Raw genomic sequence first — 19,240 nt, 5'->3', positions numbered from 1 at the left:
CCCAAGTCAAGGGGGAAGACTGGCCCCAGGCCAGTCATTCCCTAAGACCCCTCGAGAAGCAAAGATAAAGCTGCCAGGCACCGGCTCACAGGAGAGTATGAAACACACGAGGAAATAATATACTAGATTCAGCCAACAGTGAGAATAGACCCTCAGTGACACCAAAGGAAAGAGTAATGAGATGGAGAGCATAAAGAGAACAGGATGGGGGTCATTCCCGTTCCACCACTTCCCAGCTGTGTGACCTCAGGTGAGTCACCTAACCTCTCTGTGCTCCAGTTCCTCCACTATAAAATAGGGACGGCAACCACCCACTTTCTTAGGGTAGCTGAGAGGATTAGAAACACTAACAAAGATAAAACATTTAGCACAGAGCCTGGTATGAGAAAGGGGCCCCAGATACTAGATTTATTACAATTTCTATTCATGACGGTAGTAACAGTTATTTTTTAATTTATTTTTTTTTAAATTTACATCCAAGTTAGTTAGCAAATAGTGCAACAATGATTTCAGATTCCTTAATGCCCCATACCCAAGTAACAGTTCTTTATGAGAGGTTGAGGAGGTAAAGAGTAGGAGGCAACGTTGATCTTCATTTATGGTTGAAGAAAACGAGGCCAAGAGAAAGGTCTGGCTTGCCCTGGGGCCACCCAACGGGTGGGCAACAGAGCTGAGCTGCCGACTTGGCCTCCAGACACCCCATATAGATCAAGTCTGTCCCCAGGGATTAAATGGCCGGAGGTGCGGCAGCAGCTGAAAGGAGACTGTGTCCCCTTTATCAGACCAAGAATGGAGTATGCAAATTGAGGAGGGGGCGGGGAGCCAGGCCAGTCATCTGAGACTTGCCCTTCTCCCAGACTCCTCCCTGGAGGCGGGGCCGGGGGCAGGGTGGGGAGGGGTGGGACCAGCGTCCTTTGTGGTAATTTTGTGTTCAGTGCAGGTGACCTGCCCCTGGTCCCTCTGAGCCCCCTGAGCAGCACACACCAGTGCAGGTGGTGAGGGGCAGACAACGAACTAAACACGGCTTCTGTTCCCAGGTACATCCACTTAGGTCGGGGAAGCGCAGTTGAACCCCCACACAGTTAACTCCCCTAAGTTCAAGGTGGACCCCACCCCCCCTCCCCGCTCCACAGTGAAGTCCCATCATGGGCCATGGCCTTCCCCTCCCCGCCAAGCTGGCCCTTACCTCAGCACCCACTGCCCCTGAAAAGTGAAAATTGTGGCTTAAGAGTTCCCAGGGACCCAAGTACTGGCTGCTCAAGTCCAATGCCTCTGGGTGCTAAAGGGTCACTGTGAGCCCTGCCATTGACCTTGATGTGGGCCTTGCCCACCTACATTAGACTGGCACTGCCTGATCCCCCCTCCCTTTCTCCCCCACCCCCCACCTGACCACTGAGGAAACTGGCCTGTGCATCAGGCTACCTGCGTACCTAACGTCAGGCCTGTTAACCGCTTTAAGCCTCTGTTGTTTCTTCTGTGAAATGGGCATAATGACAGCATCTATGTATCATGGGCTACTGAGCAGACTGAAGCACAGAATGAGGGGAAGGGGCTGAGTACAGAGCCAGGCATGTAGTAAGTGTTCAGTAAATGCCAAGCATCGTTGTTGTTTTTGTTATTATTACCCCCAGGTCCCATTTTGCCTCACTGTGCTCCATAATGCCCCGAAGGACAAGACAGCCTCACCCAGAGGCAAGTGGGTGGGGTTGAGCCAGCCATGTCTGCCTGCCCAGCCAAACTGCAGGTTCACAAGGCGACAGTGACCACATCTGTCTTGCTTCCATTGTTTACAACTCCCCCCCCCCCCCCCCCCCCCGCCAATAATGCGTGAGGGATGAATGAAGGAGCAGGTCTGTTTCCAATTTCAACCCCGCCAGGAGCTGGATGACCTTGCACGAGTCATTTAACCTCTCTGCGTCACCATTTCCATACCTGTTCGCGTCACCTACTCTGTAGGAAGAAATATGTCTCACCTAGCACAAAGCTGGTGCTTAAATAAACTGCAGTGAGTATTGCAGAGATTATAATTGATGAAATTACAGGCACACTGTTGGGAGATACAGAAAGAAAACTCCCCTCCCCCCCATTTAGTTTTTTTACATAGCCCTCCTGCCATTTTAGATTGATTTGCTTATTGTCTGTTCCTCACACACCTACCACTCCCATCCCCCCACTGGAATATAATTTCCTTGAAGGTAAGCACTCTGTCATGTTCCCCATTGGGTCCCCAGGGCCTGACACATAGTAGGTACTTGGTAAATTTCATTGCATGAATGAATGAATGAATGAATGAAAGCTTCAAATGGTGGCCAACAACTTTTATTTAGGGCTTATTTGCCAGGCTCCCGGCTAGGCAATTTGGGAAAGTCTGCTCACCTATTCCTTAGGAAAACAACCCCGACTGAAAGGTTCAGAGAAGGTCTGACAGGAGGGTGGGGAGCAGTGGTGAACTCAGCCCATTCAGCCTACTTCCTCCAAGGTACCAGCACAGAGTTAGCCAGAAGATGGGGTTTTTGAGGGGGGGTTTGGGTTCAGGGAGAAGGCCTGAAAGTAACATTTGTTGAGCACTTACTATGTGCTAGACCCACACCTGGCTCTCTGTGTCGTGTTTCCCAACTGCCCTATCGGTAGACGTCACTGTCCACAATTTTACAGATGAGGAAACCGATGCTCTGAGAGGTAAAAGTGATTCACTGAGGCCACCCACCTACAAACTGGCCACAACTGGACCCAAGTGTCCTTTCTCAGCCCCACCCACCTCTCTTCCTGGCTCCTCGTTGCATCTGGAAGCCCACGGTTAAGAGAGATTCTTTTGGCTTAAGGCATGGATGCTTATCAAAATGCCTTTATTTCTGTCAAGAGATGCCATTAGGTTATCAGTTAAAACCTATCAACAAATAATTTATAAGACCCATTCAAGTGAAATGGCTTGCTAAGCTAAGAGCCGGTTTTGATGGCAGGGAGAAGGTAGAAAAGGATTCCAGAATCTTAAAATCTCAGGCTCTCAAGGTGAGAGGCCATGTTACACTGCATCCATCCATGGGATCTTCCTGCACCCATCCCAAGTGAGTAATGCCTTGATTTATCAGTGGGGAAACTGAGGCTCAGAAGAATGACTTGCCCAGACAGAGCCAGGATGCAAACTTCGAGGTCACATGCTATCTCCAACCACTCCAGGGCAATGCCCTACACCCTGGCCATTCTCAGGGCTCCCAGGACAGCCCGTGTCTCAGCTGCTTGGGTGATTTCCTGAAGGCCACCTTGTTTGTCTCTTATGAGGCATCTGCAAGAGTGCATTTAGGGTGTCTGTTTATGACATCCTATGCCCAATGGCATAGTTCATCATAAGCATGGCAAAGTCATAAAATGTTTATTATTTGAGAGGCTCTTTCCTAAGCACTCAATATAGATCAACTCAATCCTGGCAACTGCCCTATGAGGTATGGACCATTACTATCCCCATTTTACATATGGGGAAACTGAGGCCTGGAGAGGTGATGCAACCTGCCAGGACTTAAACTTGGCTCAGCTCCAGAGTCGGACCCACTCTCCTGCCTCCAGGTCATGACACCCACTCAGTCCTCCTGACCCCGACCCAGGCACTTTCCCAGATCTTCCACATGGAGTCACTGAGCAGCACACGCTGGGCTTGGCCACTGCTGACCACGCGCCCTCCAAGAACAGACCCACCCCCCTCTGCCTGGAGAGTCTACCTGTCTCTCCTACCCCTGAGCTGAGGAAGAACCTCCATCAAATCTCCTGGACCAAGCCATGTGCCCTGTGCCATCACTCCACAGATATTTCTTAAGCACCTGTCACGTGCTGGGGCCTGGGGATACCGACAGGAGAGACTCAGACATGGCCTTGCCTTCATAGGGGAACAGACAGCACGATCACATCATTCAGTGGCAGCTGAGGACTCTGAAGAACATAAAACAGGGCAGTGTTGCTAGCCGGGTGCACCGGTTGTGGTGCCTTTAGAGCTCAGAGGAGCCAGCTACGCAGCTCTCTCTGTGAGAAGCCCGTGTGATGACCCTGACACAGAAGAGCCGTTGGCAGAAGCAGGAGAGTGGGGGGCACAGGGGAGCCGAAGCTCTCAAGGGCGGTGGCAGGTTCTGCTGGCTCCACCATCCTGCCCTGCACAGAGGCATCCTCAGAATCAGAGAACAGACTCCCAGAGCCGCAGACGTAAATTCCTCCTGGAATGATAGGTTCATGGAGTCCAGGAGACTTGCCCAAGGTCACCAATGACTCAGCGAGACTAGGGGGACTAGAACGAGGCTCTTCTCCTGGCTCCCAGCATGGGGTCCCCACTCTCACCTCCACCACATCCTCTTGAACTCTCAAGACACCCACATCTCCTGGTAAACTTTCCATCCAGAAGCCCAGGTAACTGGCTTTAGCTCAGAACTTGGATACGATGGAGCTTATCCATCCTTCCTCCTCTCTACTCCTTATTCGGCTGGGGGGACCCTGAGCAAGGGCTCTGCCTCCCCGAATCTCAACTTTCCCATCTGTGAAACGAGAACCACCAGGAGGACACTGCCAAGTTGCCATGAAGAGTAGTGCACCCTCTGTGTAAAGAGCCCAGGCCCTAGGAGGTGCTCAGGCAAGTGTTATCACTGAGGTGAACATGGGGAGCCCGAATGGTGCCCTCCACACAGCCCAGCTCCATAACGATCCCGGTGGGTACAGAGGAAATAAACTGATGACCAAGCCTGCCCGAAAGATTCCATTCCACCGCCCTGTGCAGCCACCGTAAATGGTTTGCACCGGAATATTATCTGGGTGTATTTACGGTATCTTACTGGAAACCACAAAGTGCATTGTATTTTTTTTTCTTTTGCTATTTAAAGCCAATGGGTCAGAGAGTGAGCAATCTGCAGTGACACGGGCTGAAATATATGATGATTTGGAAAATATACAGATGGAAAAAGGTTGCTTTTGCCAGTCCCGTGGCATGGCAGCTCACAGCCCTTCTGGGCTCAGAATGCCACATCTGGCTGTCTCCATCCAGAGGAACTAGAGAGCTTCTCGGTGAACAACTGGAAGAACTGGGGGTGCTGGGAGTACATGTCTGGGCTGAGCCTGGCTAAGATAATAGGCCCTTAGAGCTGGAAACTGGGGGAGGGGCATGTGCAGGCCCCCAGTCTCCACCCTTCTCTCCTGCCTCAGTTTCACCTCAGGGTCTCTCTTCTCACTGGGCAAAGCCAGTGCATCCTGCTGACCGTCCACGAAGGGTCAACATCTGCCCCTTCCTGCCTCCATGCCTTTGCACGTGCTGTTCCGTCAGCCTGGACATGGTCTTCTTCCCATCTGCCTGGTGAGAGGCAGGTGTTTTCAAAGCAGGGCCCTGGAGGCGATAAATCTGGTTTCACATTCTGGTTCCACTTCCCAGTGGCAGGACCTTAGATAGTTCATTGACCTCTCAAGGCCTCAGTGTCCTCCTTTGTAAACTGGGAATATAGTCACCTTCTTAAGGTCGCTTGGGTGGTTAAAAAACCAAAGCACATGACAGAATCTGTCAATCCCTTATCCACACCTGGTAAGGGATCAATAACCAGTAGCTCTTACAAGATGCACTGTTGGTTAACCAGCTCCAGTGCCCCCTCTCTGAGGGACCTTCCTGATATGCCCCTCCTTCTGCTTGTGGCCCAGCACCTTAGCTCTCCTTACTTGGTGTTGAATTGAATTCTGTCTCTTCCCACTAGATTGTGGGGAGCTGGATTATTTATCTGCGTAGCCTCCATAGTTGAATGAGTGAATGACAGTGTGTGTAAAAGCGTGTAAGCATGTGAGTGTGTGTGTGTGTGTCTGTCTGTCCACCATATGAAAGCTGGAAAGAGAACATTATAACAAAAGACTCATCTCAAAGAATAGTGTCAGGAGAGCTAAAACCCAGGATGAACTGAGGCTTGCAAAAAAAAAAAAAAATGCAAAGGAGACAAAAAGTCCTTTGTTAGCTGCGTTCTAAGCAAGAATAGGGAAAGAATAGGTCTTTCGCTCAGGCAAGATGGCGCATTGTTAAGAAATGGCAGAGAGAAAGTGGAGCTGGCCCGCCCCTTGCTTCTGTCTCTCTCACTCACTGGAAAGGCCTTCGAATCCATCCTTCCAAGCAGTCATTAGCTCACCAGACATGTGCTTTGGCTGTTTTCACAGCCTGAAATGGGTAAAAAGACGGAGCCATTTGTGTGAGGCACGGATTCCCAGACCAGCGGGTCACCCTGCTCTAAAGAGTGCCACAGGAGCAAAAGCCTAGAAATGCATTAAAGTCATCCGGTGTGCAGACACGGGAGGGTGGTACTCCCCTCCCAGGGCCTGGATCCTAGGTCATCTGTGCCCATCCCTGGAAAAATTCCGGCAGGGGAGTACCAAACAGGAGGTCGTGAGTATCTGGAAAAGAATGCAGCCGTCCCGCATGTCGGGAAATCACCATTTCTTTGTTGACAATAATGCTGGGGACAGAGCAAATTTCTATATGTGCTAAGAATGTGATTATCTTCCCACATCCTGTCTCTCCCCTGACACAAGGGAAAGAAATTCTTCTGACAGCTCCCCTCCCAGGCAAAGCACTGGCGGACTGATTCATGCCCACCTCTCTCTCCAGCCTCTTTCTGCCCTCCCTCCCCCACACCCTAGAGTCCAGGGTGCCCGGATCACACTCCGGACCCCCTGGCTCTGGGCTGGGTCACACCTGCAAGCCTCTCCTGATGGCTTCTCCCCTGCCACAGCCTTCCCCCCTCTAGTGTGGACCAGCCCATCACAGATGACCCCTGCAGGCAGCCTTCTGTGCTACAGTCTACCTGCCTGGTGCCGTCTCCTCTCCTATGAGATCCCAGAGCACATTTTCTGCTCTGATGTTGCTGTCTGTCCCCACCAAACTGTGAGCACACTGAAGGCAGAGCCATTTCATCAGTCTACCACACAGAAGATTCTAGTAAATATCTGTGGAACTGATAAATGAATGAATGGCGGACACACGGTGGGGCAGGGGGAGCTTGTGGTATGGGATCCCATGAGCATTTAAATTCTACAAATTCAACCAAAAGCCCCTAAGGGAAAAATAAATAAAAACACTGTATGCGTGGGAACGTAAATTGGTGTAGCCACTATGGAAAAGAGTATGGAGGTTCCTCAAAAAATTAAAAATAGAATGATCATATGATCCAGCAATCCCACTTCTGGATACATATCCAAAGGAAACAAAATCACTCTCTTGGAAAGATACCTGCACCCTGTGTTCACTGCAGCATTCCTTTCAATAGCCAAGATGTGGAAACAACTTCAGGGTCCATCAATGGATGAATGGACAAAGAAAACGTCATATATATATGTGTGTGTGTGTGTGTGTGTGTGTGTGTGTGTGTGTGTGTGTATTTTATGATATATACATAAAATGTGATATATAAATGGGATATATATATATGCATATATGTGCACACACACACATATATATGTGTATATATATATATATATATGAGTGGTGTTTCTTGTGGGGTGGGGGGCAGGGGGTGCCTCTGCAGAGCATTCTACCAGATGGTCAGTGAGTCCAAGGTCAGAGATGAGTGGGTCCTCCAGAAAAAGCCTGCTCAAGCTGCTCTCTTGTCTGTAAGACTTTTCAGGGCCTTTAATATGCTGGTGGGCATTCTGGCTCCCCCAAGTAGGGAGCTCCCCAGTTTGTCATCCAGGGAGCCCTCCTATGTTTCTCCAGAGACACTGGTGGAGGAAGGGAGCGGGTGGACAGTATCATTCTGCTGACAAGATACTGGGAACGCATCTTTTTGAATCATGCCATGGGGAAGGGGTCTTCCCTAGGCCTTGACCTAATTAGCATGTTTACCCCATTTGAAGCCAATGAAAAGGTGGAAGGGAGAGCCAACAGAATGCCGGGCTAAAACGGATTAAAATGAAAATGTGCGGGAATGAATGTTCAGCCTTGTATTGAGGTCAGAATGAAAAGCATCCACTCACACAACAGAGGAAACAGAGTGCTTCCTGTGTGCAAGGTACCACCGACCTGGGAGTCAGAAGATAAATAAGACCTGGGCCTTGTCCTCAAGGGCTCAGAGCAGCTGCTGGCACATAAGATAGAGAGGAGCTCCGGGGTCATGTGTTTCTTCATGTGTGCCCTGAGCACCTACTGTGTGCCAGGCCCTGGGTGGGGCATCCCAGGAGAAGATGCTTGACAGGTCTGGGTTCCATGGACACCCCCACAGTCAGGGAGAAGATTGATATTGGACACATCTTTGCAAAAGTAAGCAATGTCCCTTCTGAAGGTGGTAAGTGCTGTAAAGACATCAGAACAGATTGACCAATCTCAGGCTGGACAGTCCAGGAAGGCCTCCTGGAAGAGGTGGCATTTGGGTGGAGACCTGCCTGATGCTGGAGCAAGCAGGTTACCTGCCATCTCTTGGCAGCTGCTCCCTTTCACCCTTCTCCTCTGCCTCCTCTCCAGAGGGAGCTGAGGGCGGGTGTCTGCACCAGTACCCAGGGAGGTCCCCACATCCTCTGGTGCCTGTCTGTGGTCACCATGCCTTCCATGTACCAGGCGCCATGTCAGAGGCCTCCGTCTGCTTCCTCACAGAGCTGCCATCTGGCCCAAGGCAGAGATGATAGCAACATCACAACTATGATTTCCGGAGCACATCCTATGTGCCAGGCGCAGTTCTGAATGCTTCGTGGGGACTAAATGATCTCAGCCCATGGGACACAACCTATGGAGCAGACACTATTATCACTGCCGTGGGGTCAAGGTCCACAGCTAGTAAATGGGGAAGCCAGGAAAAGAACCAAGCGGGCAGTCTAGGGGCTGAACTGTTATACAGTGCTGCACAAATGAGCAAATAGGGAATATGCCCTGGAGTAGTGAAGTGATACGAAAAATCTGGCAAGGTAAGGGGCAGATAGGGACAGGTGGTCGACGCTACCCATGGGTGTCCTCAATGGAAGGACAAAAGAGCATCCCAGCAGAGGGGACAAGGCAGGGCAAAGGCGTTGAGGTGAGAGGGGCTTTGGTATGCTTGAGGGTGGAAAGAAAGGCAGAGGGGCTGGAGATGGAGGGGAGAGGGGGTCTGGGTGCAGGTCACAGGGGTCTGTAAAGAACCAGGGGGCCTGCTGGTATTTTATTCCTGGAGGAACAGTAAACCACTACAGGGTTTTGCACAGTGAGGGGGGGGGGTGGCTGCCATGATCAGAGCAATGCTGGGAAGATGCTACGCTGGATGGCTGTGCAGCTGGGGAGGCGGGGGTACATGAGGAGGCTGATGTAGCTGTCTGGGCAACAAGTCTCTAAAGATGGAGGTTTTGAACCAGGAGGTGGTGGTGGAGCTGGTGAGAGGTGGACAGACTGGCAGACACAATTCACAGGTAGAGTCAAAATGGCGAGCTTAGATTAGCAATTGCACCGGTAGCCTCTCCCTAGTCTTCTCTGCATCTCCTCACTCTGTTGCACCAAGAAAAAAACCCAGTGCATGCATCCCCAATTCGTTGAGCTCATCTTCGTCTGAGATGGGCATGTGAGCCTCCTGGGAGGGACAAAGGGATACCTTCTGATGGCCCTAATTTACAGGTGCCAGGATTTTAAATCCTGCACAACGCTGCCACACAACTCCCTCATTCTGCAGATGGGAAGACTGAGATAGGAGAGGTGAGGTACTCTCTCAGAGTCCTCAGCAAGGTAGTGGTGGGGCTGGAATGGAAACCTGGCCATGTGACTTTGATCCCAGTGCTCACTTGGTTGCCACATGGCCCAGCAAGACAAGGTTCTCAAATACGTGGCATCTTCGAGAATCTCAAATCTGGCAGGCTCACACAAGGAGAAGAATATCCCAGCATCAGGGAACTCTCTACCCATCTCAGCTCTGCCACAAAACAGCCATGTGACTTTGGTCAGCCTCCGCCTCACTCAGAGCCTGAGATGAAGGTAGACAGACCTCCTGTTGGGGGGCAGATGAGGCCATACATGAGGAAGGGCTATCGCAGTGCTTGGCCCTCACAGATCCTCAATGAAAAGACAAAAGAGTGAACCCCACATGAGCCACCATAGCCTGGGGTGCTATCTGATCCAGCCTCACTCCCCTGCACCATGACTCAGTACTACTACCACGACAGTCAAACCTGAGGCAAGAACACACAACTGGATGGAAAAATGGGTAAAAAGCATGAACAGGCAACTCACAGAAGAGTAAACATGTAGAGTCAGTAAATATAGGAAGAGGGTTCACCCGAATTACTTCTCAGGAGAATGCAAATCAAGACGACAGTGAGAAAGCATTTTATACCCAATCCCTAGGCAAAAATGAAGTCTGGATAATTCTAAGTGTTGCAGAGGTTGTGGATCAACACTGCTGGCTGGCAGGAGTGGCACCTGGCGCAATCACTGTGGAAATCAGGTTGACATTCATACCTGTGACTAGCAATTCCATTCCTCTGTATGCACCCAAGAGAAACACATGCACATGGGCCCCGGGAGGCGTGAACAGGGAGGCGTGTGGTGGCAATGTGACAATAAATGCTTAGAGGCAACCCAGATGTCCCACAACCAAAAGCACAGGAGCATAGATTAGAGTCTATTACCCCCGCTAAAATGAATCAGCAACAGCTAAAGGAACAACGTGGATGGGTTTTATTACTAGTAAGTGAAAAAAATAAATTCCAAAAGATTGCGTATAGGATGATGTCTTTTCTTTATAAAATTAAATAGAACTAAAACCAAATAATTTACTTCTGGGGACTATATCAATATGATAAAACAGACACAAACAAGCAAGGAATGGGAAACCCACGGTTCAGAATAGAGAACGTATGGCTTGGTGGGGAGAGCAGGGGTTGGGGAGAGCAGGGGGCGCACAGGGATGCTCACAGGGGTGGATGTAAATTACCCATTCTTGTTCTAGATGTTGTGTTGGGTGCTGGATTCAAGGGGGGGTTCACTGTATTATTTCAAAAAAGGAAAAGGCTGAAGGGGGAGAGGTGAATGCCTTCTTAAGCCCCCAAGGGCCACACTGGGTAGCAATTGATAAAACCAATGTGGAACCACTATTGTGGCTTCCAATAGTGTAGATTCCAATAATCCCTGGCATTCAAGACCCCTGAATAGCTGGCCTGCAATCTCATCCGAGACTTCTGACCCCCTGCATCTTGAGGCTGCAGGGCCTTGTCCAAGATCCTCTTAGCAATCCAATGTCCACATCTTTGCCCCACGGTTCTCTCCGCCAGAGATCGCATTCACTGGTGAAATTCTTCTTACCCTTGAAGACCCAGAGCAAGGGCCATCTTCACTGTCCAGTCCACTTGTCTCACCTTTCACTGTCCAGTCTCACCTCTGAGCACCCACCACACCATCTGTGCCTTTCCCTAAAGCACGAACCATTCCACAATCTGCTTGCTCGTTGTTATGGGCTGATTTATGTCCTCCCCAAAAGTAATATGTTGCAGCTCTAACCGCCAGTATTTCAGAATATGGCAAGGGGCAAGATGTATTTGGAGGTATGACCGTTAAATCAGTGATTAAGTTAAAATGAGACCATCATGGTGGGTCTTAATCCAATCTGACAGGTGTCCTTGTAGGCAGAGGAGATTAGGACATAGAGGCATCAAGGGCCCGCGCACGGGGGAAAGATCATGTGAGGACACAGTAAGACAGCCACCTGCAAGCCAAGGAGAGAGGCCTCGGAAGAAATCAAACCTGCTGACACCTTGATCTTAGACTTCCAGGCTGCAGAACTGTGAGAAAAGGAGCATCTGTGTCTAAGCTGCGCAGCCTGTGGTTCTTTGTTACAGCAGCCCCAGCTGGCTGATGGACCCGTGAGCGGTGCCTCTCCCCCAAGAGACGGTCTAGGTGGGGCTCCCACGTCTGGCCAACAAAATCACTGCCGCCCTCAGCCACTATGACTGGTTTGGGATGGACACATGACCAAAAGTCAAGCCCTGTTAGCTGATCCAGTCAGGATGAACCCTAGGACTTTTGTAGGTGCAGCCAGAGAAAGGCTAAGGCTCTTCCTTGCAGTTCTAGAACCTGGAAGCTGCAGTGCTGGCACTTGAACAGCTATCTTGCCTCCCCAAGAAGCAGCTGTGGGGTTGGTAGAGGCCAACACCATCTCTGGTTCAAGCCATTCAAAAATTAGCACCATCCCTGACTTTCCAGTGACTTAGGCAGACATAAATTCCCCTTTTCACCTTGAGGCGGCTTGAACTGGGGTTCAGTTTCTAGCATCCCAGTGGCCTTTGTCTGGTTCACATCCCTGGCCCTCTCCTGAGATCTATACAGTAAAATCTGGAACATTCAGAAGGGGAGACAGAGCCATGAAACGCAGAGCTGGGGACCAGAATGGAGGCTGAGGAGGCAGTGGAAGGCGAGCCTTTTGGTCCCGGTCTCAGCATGGGATGGATAACTATGCCAGGGGGTGGCTGCCCACCCCAACGTCAATGTTCCTCTTTCTCCTCAGTCACAGATCCTTAGCTGGTCTCATAGCTACTCTGAATAAAAGACTACACTTCCCAGCTTCCCATGCAGCTAGGTGTGGTTATGTGACTGAGTGCTGGCCAATGAGATGTAAGCAGAAGAAGTATGAAGGGGGTAGGCCAGGAGGCTTCTGGGAAGTCTCTTCAAAGACAACGTTTCCTGCCATCCAGAGTGCGGTCTTCATGGCCAGAGCTCCCAAAATCAAAGACTACACGCTTGATGCCTCACCTACAAGCAGCCTGTTGGCTGGCCATTGACAGGAAGAGGCAACCCCATGAGGGTAAGAGCACTGATGAAGAGCCCAGAAAGATGAAATCTGAGGCTTACTGCTTGGTGTCTTTAAGCAGGATATGTTTATATGTGAGGAAACCAAGGCTCAGAAGGGATGTGACTTCTCAGACCCAAGGGAGGGTCTCATCTTGGCCTCCTTTTCCTCTCTTCCACTGCCACCACCTTACAACTTCCTGGCCAGGGTAATGCCTTTCTAAGTGGCCCTTGAGTCGTTGGCCTCCCTCCATCCTCTGCAACTCACTTCCAAAGCAGATCCCCACAGCTATCACTCAGGCCAGAGCCACTGTCACCTCCTGTCTGGAAGACTAGACCAGACTCCTAACTCCCAGTGGCGCCTCCACGGTTCATTCTGTTCCCAGCAGCTACAGCAATGCTGCTAAATTCAAAGTCGGATCCTGTCATTCTCTTGCCCTCCATTCACTGGAGTAAGACCCAAACCCCTGATGTGGCCTGAGAAATGTCACACTGTCCAGGTTCTGGCTCCTTCTCTGACCTCTGAGACATCCTCTTCCCCCTTGTTGCTGTACTCCAGCTATACCAGGCCCCTCACTGTCCCTCAAACTGCCAAACACATTCCTGCCTCAGGGCCTTTGCACATGCCATTCACGTTGCCTAGCATGCCATTACCCAGAACTGCCATAGCTCAACTCCCTCATGAATCTAGAGGCCTTCTTTGACCAAACAGGCTGGAACAGCAGCCTCCAGCCATAGTGGGCACTCAATAAATAATTTGGTGAGTGTATGAGCTAATGAATGACATAATAAATGAATGAATTTTATAGCCACCCGTTAATGAATCTTCCAGGATTGCTGTTAGGCTGGATCATATGATGTTGCCATTTTTGCAGGCCAAAAATCATTGAATAGTGGCTATTTCATACAGTATGACCTTACTTTGGCAGCTATGCCATTGTTCAAAATTCTCCAATTGCTCCCACTGCCTAGAAATCCAAACTTCTGAGATGGATGCCACACACCTCCTGGCCCTGGCTCCCACTCCCCTTCCAAGCCTGTGAACCTGTTGCCCTAGCATTGCTATACTATCATGGGGTTTTCTTGGGCTCTTCTTATTGTTTGAATTCCCTGAGACCACCCAACGTGCAATGAATTCCCTCAATTCTACAACTCTAGCCAGCGGGGGGGCTGCTGGACAGTAGGGGCTCCGTGTACCACAGCCCTCCAATGCACCCCAGCAGGCACTACTATAATGGCAGGCTAAGGGCTGGCTATTCCAAGGCTACAGGCTGTGCTGGCATAAACCCAGTCCCAGGAGACCGTGTCCTTCACTTTTGTTGGCCTTGGACAAGTCCCTTCTGAGCCTGTTTCCTCATCTGTAGCATCTCATATGTCAGCGAAACGCGAGTTTAAAATAATGCCGGAGTCCAGGCCTGGTTCCCAGGAACAGGGGGCTGGAGATGTGAGCAGGAGACAGCAGAAAAACCACAGGTGCCAACAAGACAGGGATTTCAGCGACCTGAATCGGAGTCCCAATTTCGTGTGAGCAGGGGGCAGCCCACACTCTCTCTGGGCCTTAGTTCTCCACCTGAAAAGTCAGCCCTGAGGTAGGGAAGAGGGAGAAGGAAGGGCAAGTGTTGCAAGGCAAAAGTCTAACCATGAAGATGTCAGAAGGGCACACAGGTGGAGAGAGGCTCTGCAAGAGGGGGCCGACATGCCCCCCTGCCAACCTCACCATGATGCTGAGCTCTTTCCCTCTCAGGTATGAGAGTAGCAAGGGCCTACAGAAGATTGTGACACAAGACCTGCTTAGGACCAAGATGATACTGTTCTTCCTTCCAAGAAGGAGGAACGAAACATCCAGCGGTGGATGTGACAGGGGAGCCCCAAGCCTCATGGAGCCGGCGATCTCAGTGGGTGAGGAATGATTCAGACGGTGCCGAGTGCTTGGCCAATGGGCTGCAGCTTCGTAGTGAGAGGGGACTTTAGACACCCGTGATCAAGGGAGGCCCCGGGTGGCCCAGATGCTGGGAGGGAGAGATGCACAGAGAAAAGGGGCCCCGGTGCTGCCTGTGAGAAGGCATCTGAGGCAGAAGGAATGCATGGTGCTGGGGCTCCAGCACAGGACCCGGCGTGGTATGTTTGGGAAACAGAACAAGCCTGGGTGGGCAAGGGGGGAGGGGCAGATGGGGGCAGATGGGGGCGTTTTGAAACGAGAGGAAGCCTCCATGGAGTGTTGAGCAGAGAAATGATGTGATCTGATTTTCATTTACAAAGGAGGACCCTGCCTGCAGGAAGGTCTGCAGGAGTCAGGGGGCAACAGGATGATGTGGGTGCCCGGGAGCCCAGCTTTGTGACCTGAGAGGGAGGATGTCAGGACACAGAAAAATGGCTGGATTTGGGATGGATCTCATCAGTGTCCACTGAATTTGCTGGTGTTGGGGCTGAGGGAGAGAGAGAACTCAGGGGTGCCTTTAGAGCAGCCCGGCAGGTCGGCTGAACCACTCCAGCCCAAAGACACTTGAGGCTGACTTATTTTCAGGGAAGTTCACAGCTTAGCAGCGAGCCTGCAGAATTCCTGGCCCCCAAGCAAGACACACACCATGACATTTTCCACAAGTGCTATGACCAAACCCCTTTCCACCAGGTTTTTGTCACAGTTGCTTTGAAAACCAAATGTGTGGCCTGACGCTTTGTGCGTGTCTGTCTGTATACGTGTGCAGGTGCACGTGCACGCCCGTGTGTGCATGTCCAAGCAACCCACAATCCCCACAAATCGCAGGTTACCAATGCAAATGCACACAGTGGCCTGGTGGGTCACGTAAGGGGACTGGGTGGTAATAGGGAGTGGTAGGGACCGTGGCAGTGACTGGCCTGCCCCGGCTCCACTTGAAGAAGCTGCATTCTCAGTCTGACCCCATTATAACTATGTACACACATGTATAAGTCATCAGATCTGCTGATTTTTTAAAAGAAGACAGAAATTCATATTTCTAGGCAAAACAGTTTTTTTTTTTTTTAATTGGTCTTCAATTTAACGAAACAGCAGAGTGCTATATCAGCCAGTTAGCATTCAGGCCACTGGTTGCTGTTTTTCAACTTTGCCATAAATGATTGGGGTGATCTGGATTCAAATTAGGAAGCCAACCCTCACGAGGAGATCTGAATTCAAGTCATGATCCCATATTAGGGAGCATTCCCACACGGGGCAGGTGAGAGGGTCCTAGAGGGCTCCCGGAGGGATTGTGGTCTCCCACAGCCTGTGAGACCTTGCCTGAGGTGTCTGGGTGAGCACATACCCACTTTGAGCTCCTTCCCGAAGACGGTGCGCTCTCCCAGTGCAGAGCAGTTCCAGCGGCCATTGCGGAACTGAAACTGACACTCGTCCAGGCCCATTTGTGAGCCTTCTCCTATGACGATGATGGCGTCGGGACGGCTCTGGCAGATCGCCCGCTGTCTGGGAGCCAGGCCTGGGATCTTGTTACAGATGATGCTCGCGCCCAGAGCTACCACCGAGGAGAAGCCACTGGAACAGGGGACACAGAGAGAAGGAGTGTTAGGCCAGCAAGGTGGAGGGCACGGCTTGCAAGCCCTCCCAGTGTGTCTGGCCCTGGCCACCGCCTCCCACTGCTCCCAGCAAGGGTCCCAACTTTTTGACACTGCACCCCCAACCCACATTTATTCATTTTTTTATTCCCTATTGGCACTTTTGAAATATATATATATATATATATATATATATATATATATATATATACACAATATCAGTGAGGCTTGATTTCCTTTTAAGATATACGCACACAAAGACGATGTATGTCACAAACATAATGTGCACAAAAGAAGTTGCCCTTGTATTTATGGTTGGGTTCAATTGAGATGAAATTTAAAATCATGCAAAATACAACCTAATATTGTCTAGGAATCATCTCTATGTGGTAAAACTGCAAAGTCAAGCCAGGGAATGGTAACTATAAAGTTTCAGGCAGCAGGTTGTCCATACACAGACATTCATTTAAAAAACGGGGCGCCTGGGTGGCTCAGTCAGTTAAGCATCCAACTTCAGCTCAGGTCATGATTTCATGGTCCGTGGGTTCAAGCCCCGTGTCAGGCTCTGTGCTGACAGCTCGGAGCCTGGAGCCTGCTTTGGATTCTGTGTCTCCCTCTCTCTCTGCCCCTTCCCTTCCCTCTCTCTCTCTCTCAAAAATAAATAAACATTAAAAAAATGTTTTTTAATTAAAAAAACCCCACCCAACTGCTTGTACATGTTATATATACTCTCTGGTATGTATGTATGTGTTCTATTACAAACAAAATCTTTAAAAAGTAATTGTAAATAGAAGTTCTATTTACATAGAACTTCATGCCAACAGAGCATGTGTATCCCATTCTAGGCATGACCCACCTAGAGGATGCCTATGACAGAACCGTCTACAGTTCCTATGTTCCTGACTCATTCTCTACACAGATACGTCTTGGACCCCTATCAAGTGCCAGGCACCATGCTGGGACAGAGGCAACAGCCTGCCCTCCAGGAGCTATGGAAGGGACTACACCCATTTCACAAATGAATAAAACAGACCATTGCAGACAGTGGTGGGCACTATGAGGAAAGTAAATGAAGACACTGTGATGGCATTTGGGGGGTGGTTGGGAGGGAAGAGAGAGGGCCCACTTTAGCTGGGGTGGTCAAGGAGGGCCTCCCTGGGGAGGAGCAGAGCAGCAGGGCCTGAATGGCCAGAAGCCAGCCATGGAAGAGTAATCTGGGCAGAGGGAATGGCAAACACAAAGTTCTGGGAGGGGAGCAAGCTTGTTGGGATGGCTAATGAACAGAAAGAACCCACAGAGGCTGTTGCCTCAGGCTCAGGGAAGGGGAGGGTCTGGGGAGAGGATCTGGTAGAGAGTAGAATTTTCTCAGGTGCATCAGGACGCACTGAAAGGCTGAAAGCAGGGAAACCCACAGGATCCCCTCCCTCCAGCCCCACGGGGGCGGGGGTGGGGAGGAATGCAGGATGCCAGGGCAGGAGAAGGGAGAACAGACGGACGGGTAAGAGGGGTGGTGGCTTAGCCTTGGCAGCAGTGGGGGAGGCTGCAGATGGGGCTGACCAAACTTGCTGATGGACTGATTGAAGGCAGAGCTGAGGGGAGGGATGGGGTAGGGTCTGAGGGAAAGACAGGCGTCAGTGTGACTCTTGCGTGTCTGGCCTGAGAGTGGGTCCATTTCCTAATACCAAGATAACCCCAGACAAGCTCCAGTGGTAACCCTGCGATGGTGCAGGTAGCCCTCCCTTTACACAAAGATGGTCCGCACTCTGAAGCTTTTAAAGAGAAGACCTCACCCCTGATGCCTCACTCTGGTTATAATAATAAGAGCTTCCATTTATTGAAGGTCACTGCCAGCCCTGGGCGAAGTGCCTCACACTTTCCATCCTGGGGCTCAGCTACAGGAAGTTGTTCTGGAATTGGAATTTCTTAAAGCGAGGCTCTGTGTACCAGTGGCCCAGGAGATGAGGTGATCCCACTCCTTTCCAAGCACATAACAGACCACTCCTGCCCTCTTTCCCTTCATTCCTTCCTCACACCAGCCCTCTTCCTGCCTCAGGCTCTTCCTCCCTCAGGTCCTTACCTGTCCCCTTCCCTGGAATCTCTCTGGTCCCCTGAGATGTCCAGGCTTGGCTTCTTGCCATCATTCATGTGACTTCAAAGGACACCTTCCTTGACCACCGCAGCTAAGGGAACCTGCCTCCACATCCCGCCCCTTATAACTTTCTACCACAGTCTCTGTTTTGTTTACTTAATTCTCTTTATGACTTACGGTCTTCTGAAATGTTTTAAAATGTGTTTGGTTTTGCGTGCCCACTTTGTTCCCACTTGTCTTATTAGACTATGAGCTCTTCGGAGGGGCATGGAGGCCGTCTGCTGGTTCACTAAATGGCTACTGAATGAATGAATTATGGAGCTTCAAAAATATCACTCAGAATAAGTACCTGTGTTCAACACAGCAGGTGCCCCCCAAATACGTGCTGAATGAAGCAGTGAACTTTGGCAACATCCCTACCATATGCCAAGGCAGTGTGGCCAGTGCTGCTGCAAACATTAGATACCTGGGACCTTCCTAAACAGCCCTGGCTGCCAGGAATCACCATATCCATTTCGCATATCTGAAAACTGAGGCTCACAGAGATTGAGATCTGGGGGCCAGTGGGTCACAGATCTGAAATAGGAGACTCAGTAGAGCTCTCATTCATTCACCCGAGGCACTAAGAGAGAGTCTAAGACACCTAGAGCCAGACTATTTGAGATGTTTGAGGAAGAGGTGGCAAGTGGAGAGGTTTTGGCCCCAAGTCGGGAGGAACCTGTGAACACCTGTGACCCCCAGAGAATTCCTACACCAGCAGACTGTAATGATTTATTAGGGTCAAAAATTCATAGGAACAATAATCTAGCAGCTAAGAGGTCAGGCCTAGGGTGCCATCCAAGCTTCCTTCACCTACTAGCTCTGTGGCCTTGGGCAAGTTACATCCCCTCTCTGTA

The 19,240-nt window shown here is 50.5% G+C and overlaps 1 protein-coding gene across 3 annotated transcripts in view; it reads right to left on the bottom strand.

Moving 5' to 3' along the window:
• WNT7A (Wnt family member 7A) overlaps positions 1-19,240 on the bottom strand; it is a 78,744-nt gene that overhangs the window by 41,617 nt on the left and 17,887 nt on the right. For all 3 annotated transcript variants that reach the window (XR_006195618.1, XM_042911796.1, XM_042911795.1), the window contains exon 2: positions 16,009-16,235. Coding sequence is in view for 2 of the 3 variants with exons in the window: in XM_042911795.1 (XP_042767729.1) it covers positions 16,009-16,235 (227 nt within the window). In the remaining variant the exon portion in view is untranslated. The remainder of the gene's footprint in view (positions 1-16,008; positions 16,236-19,240) is intronic.

The sequence above is a fragment of the Panthera leo genome, chromosome A2 (assembly GCF_018350215.1).
Source record: "Panthera leo isolate Ple1 chromosome A2, P.leo_Ple1_pat1.1, whole genome shotgun sequence".
NCBI classification, from domain to species: domain Eukaryota; kingdom Metazoa; phylum Chordata; class Mammalia; order Carnivora; family Felidae; genus Panthera; species Panthera leo.
This window is presented reverse-complemented; position numbering and strand designations above follow the sequence as displayed.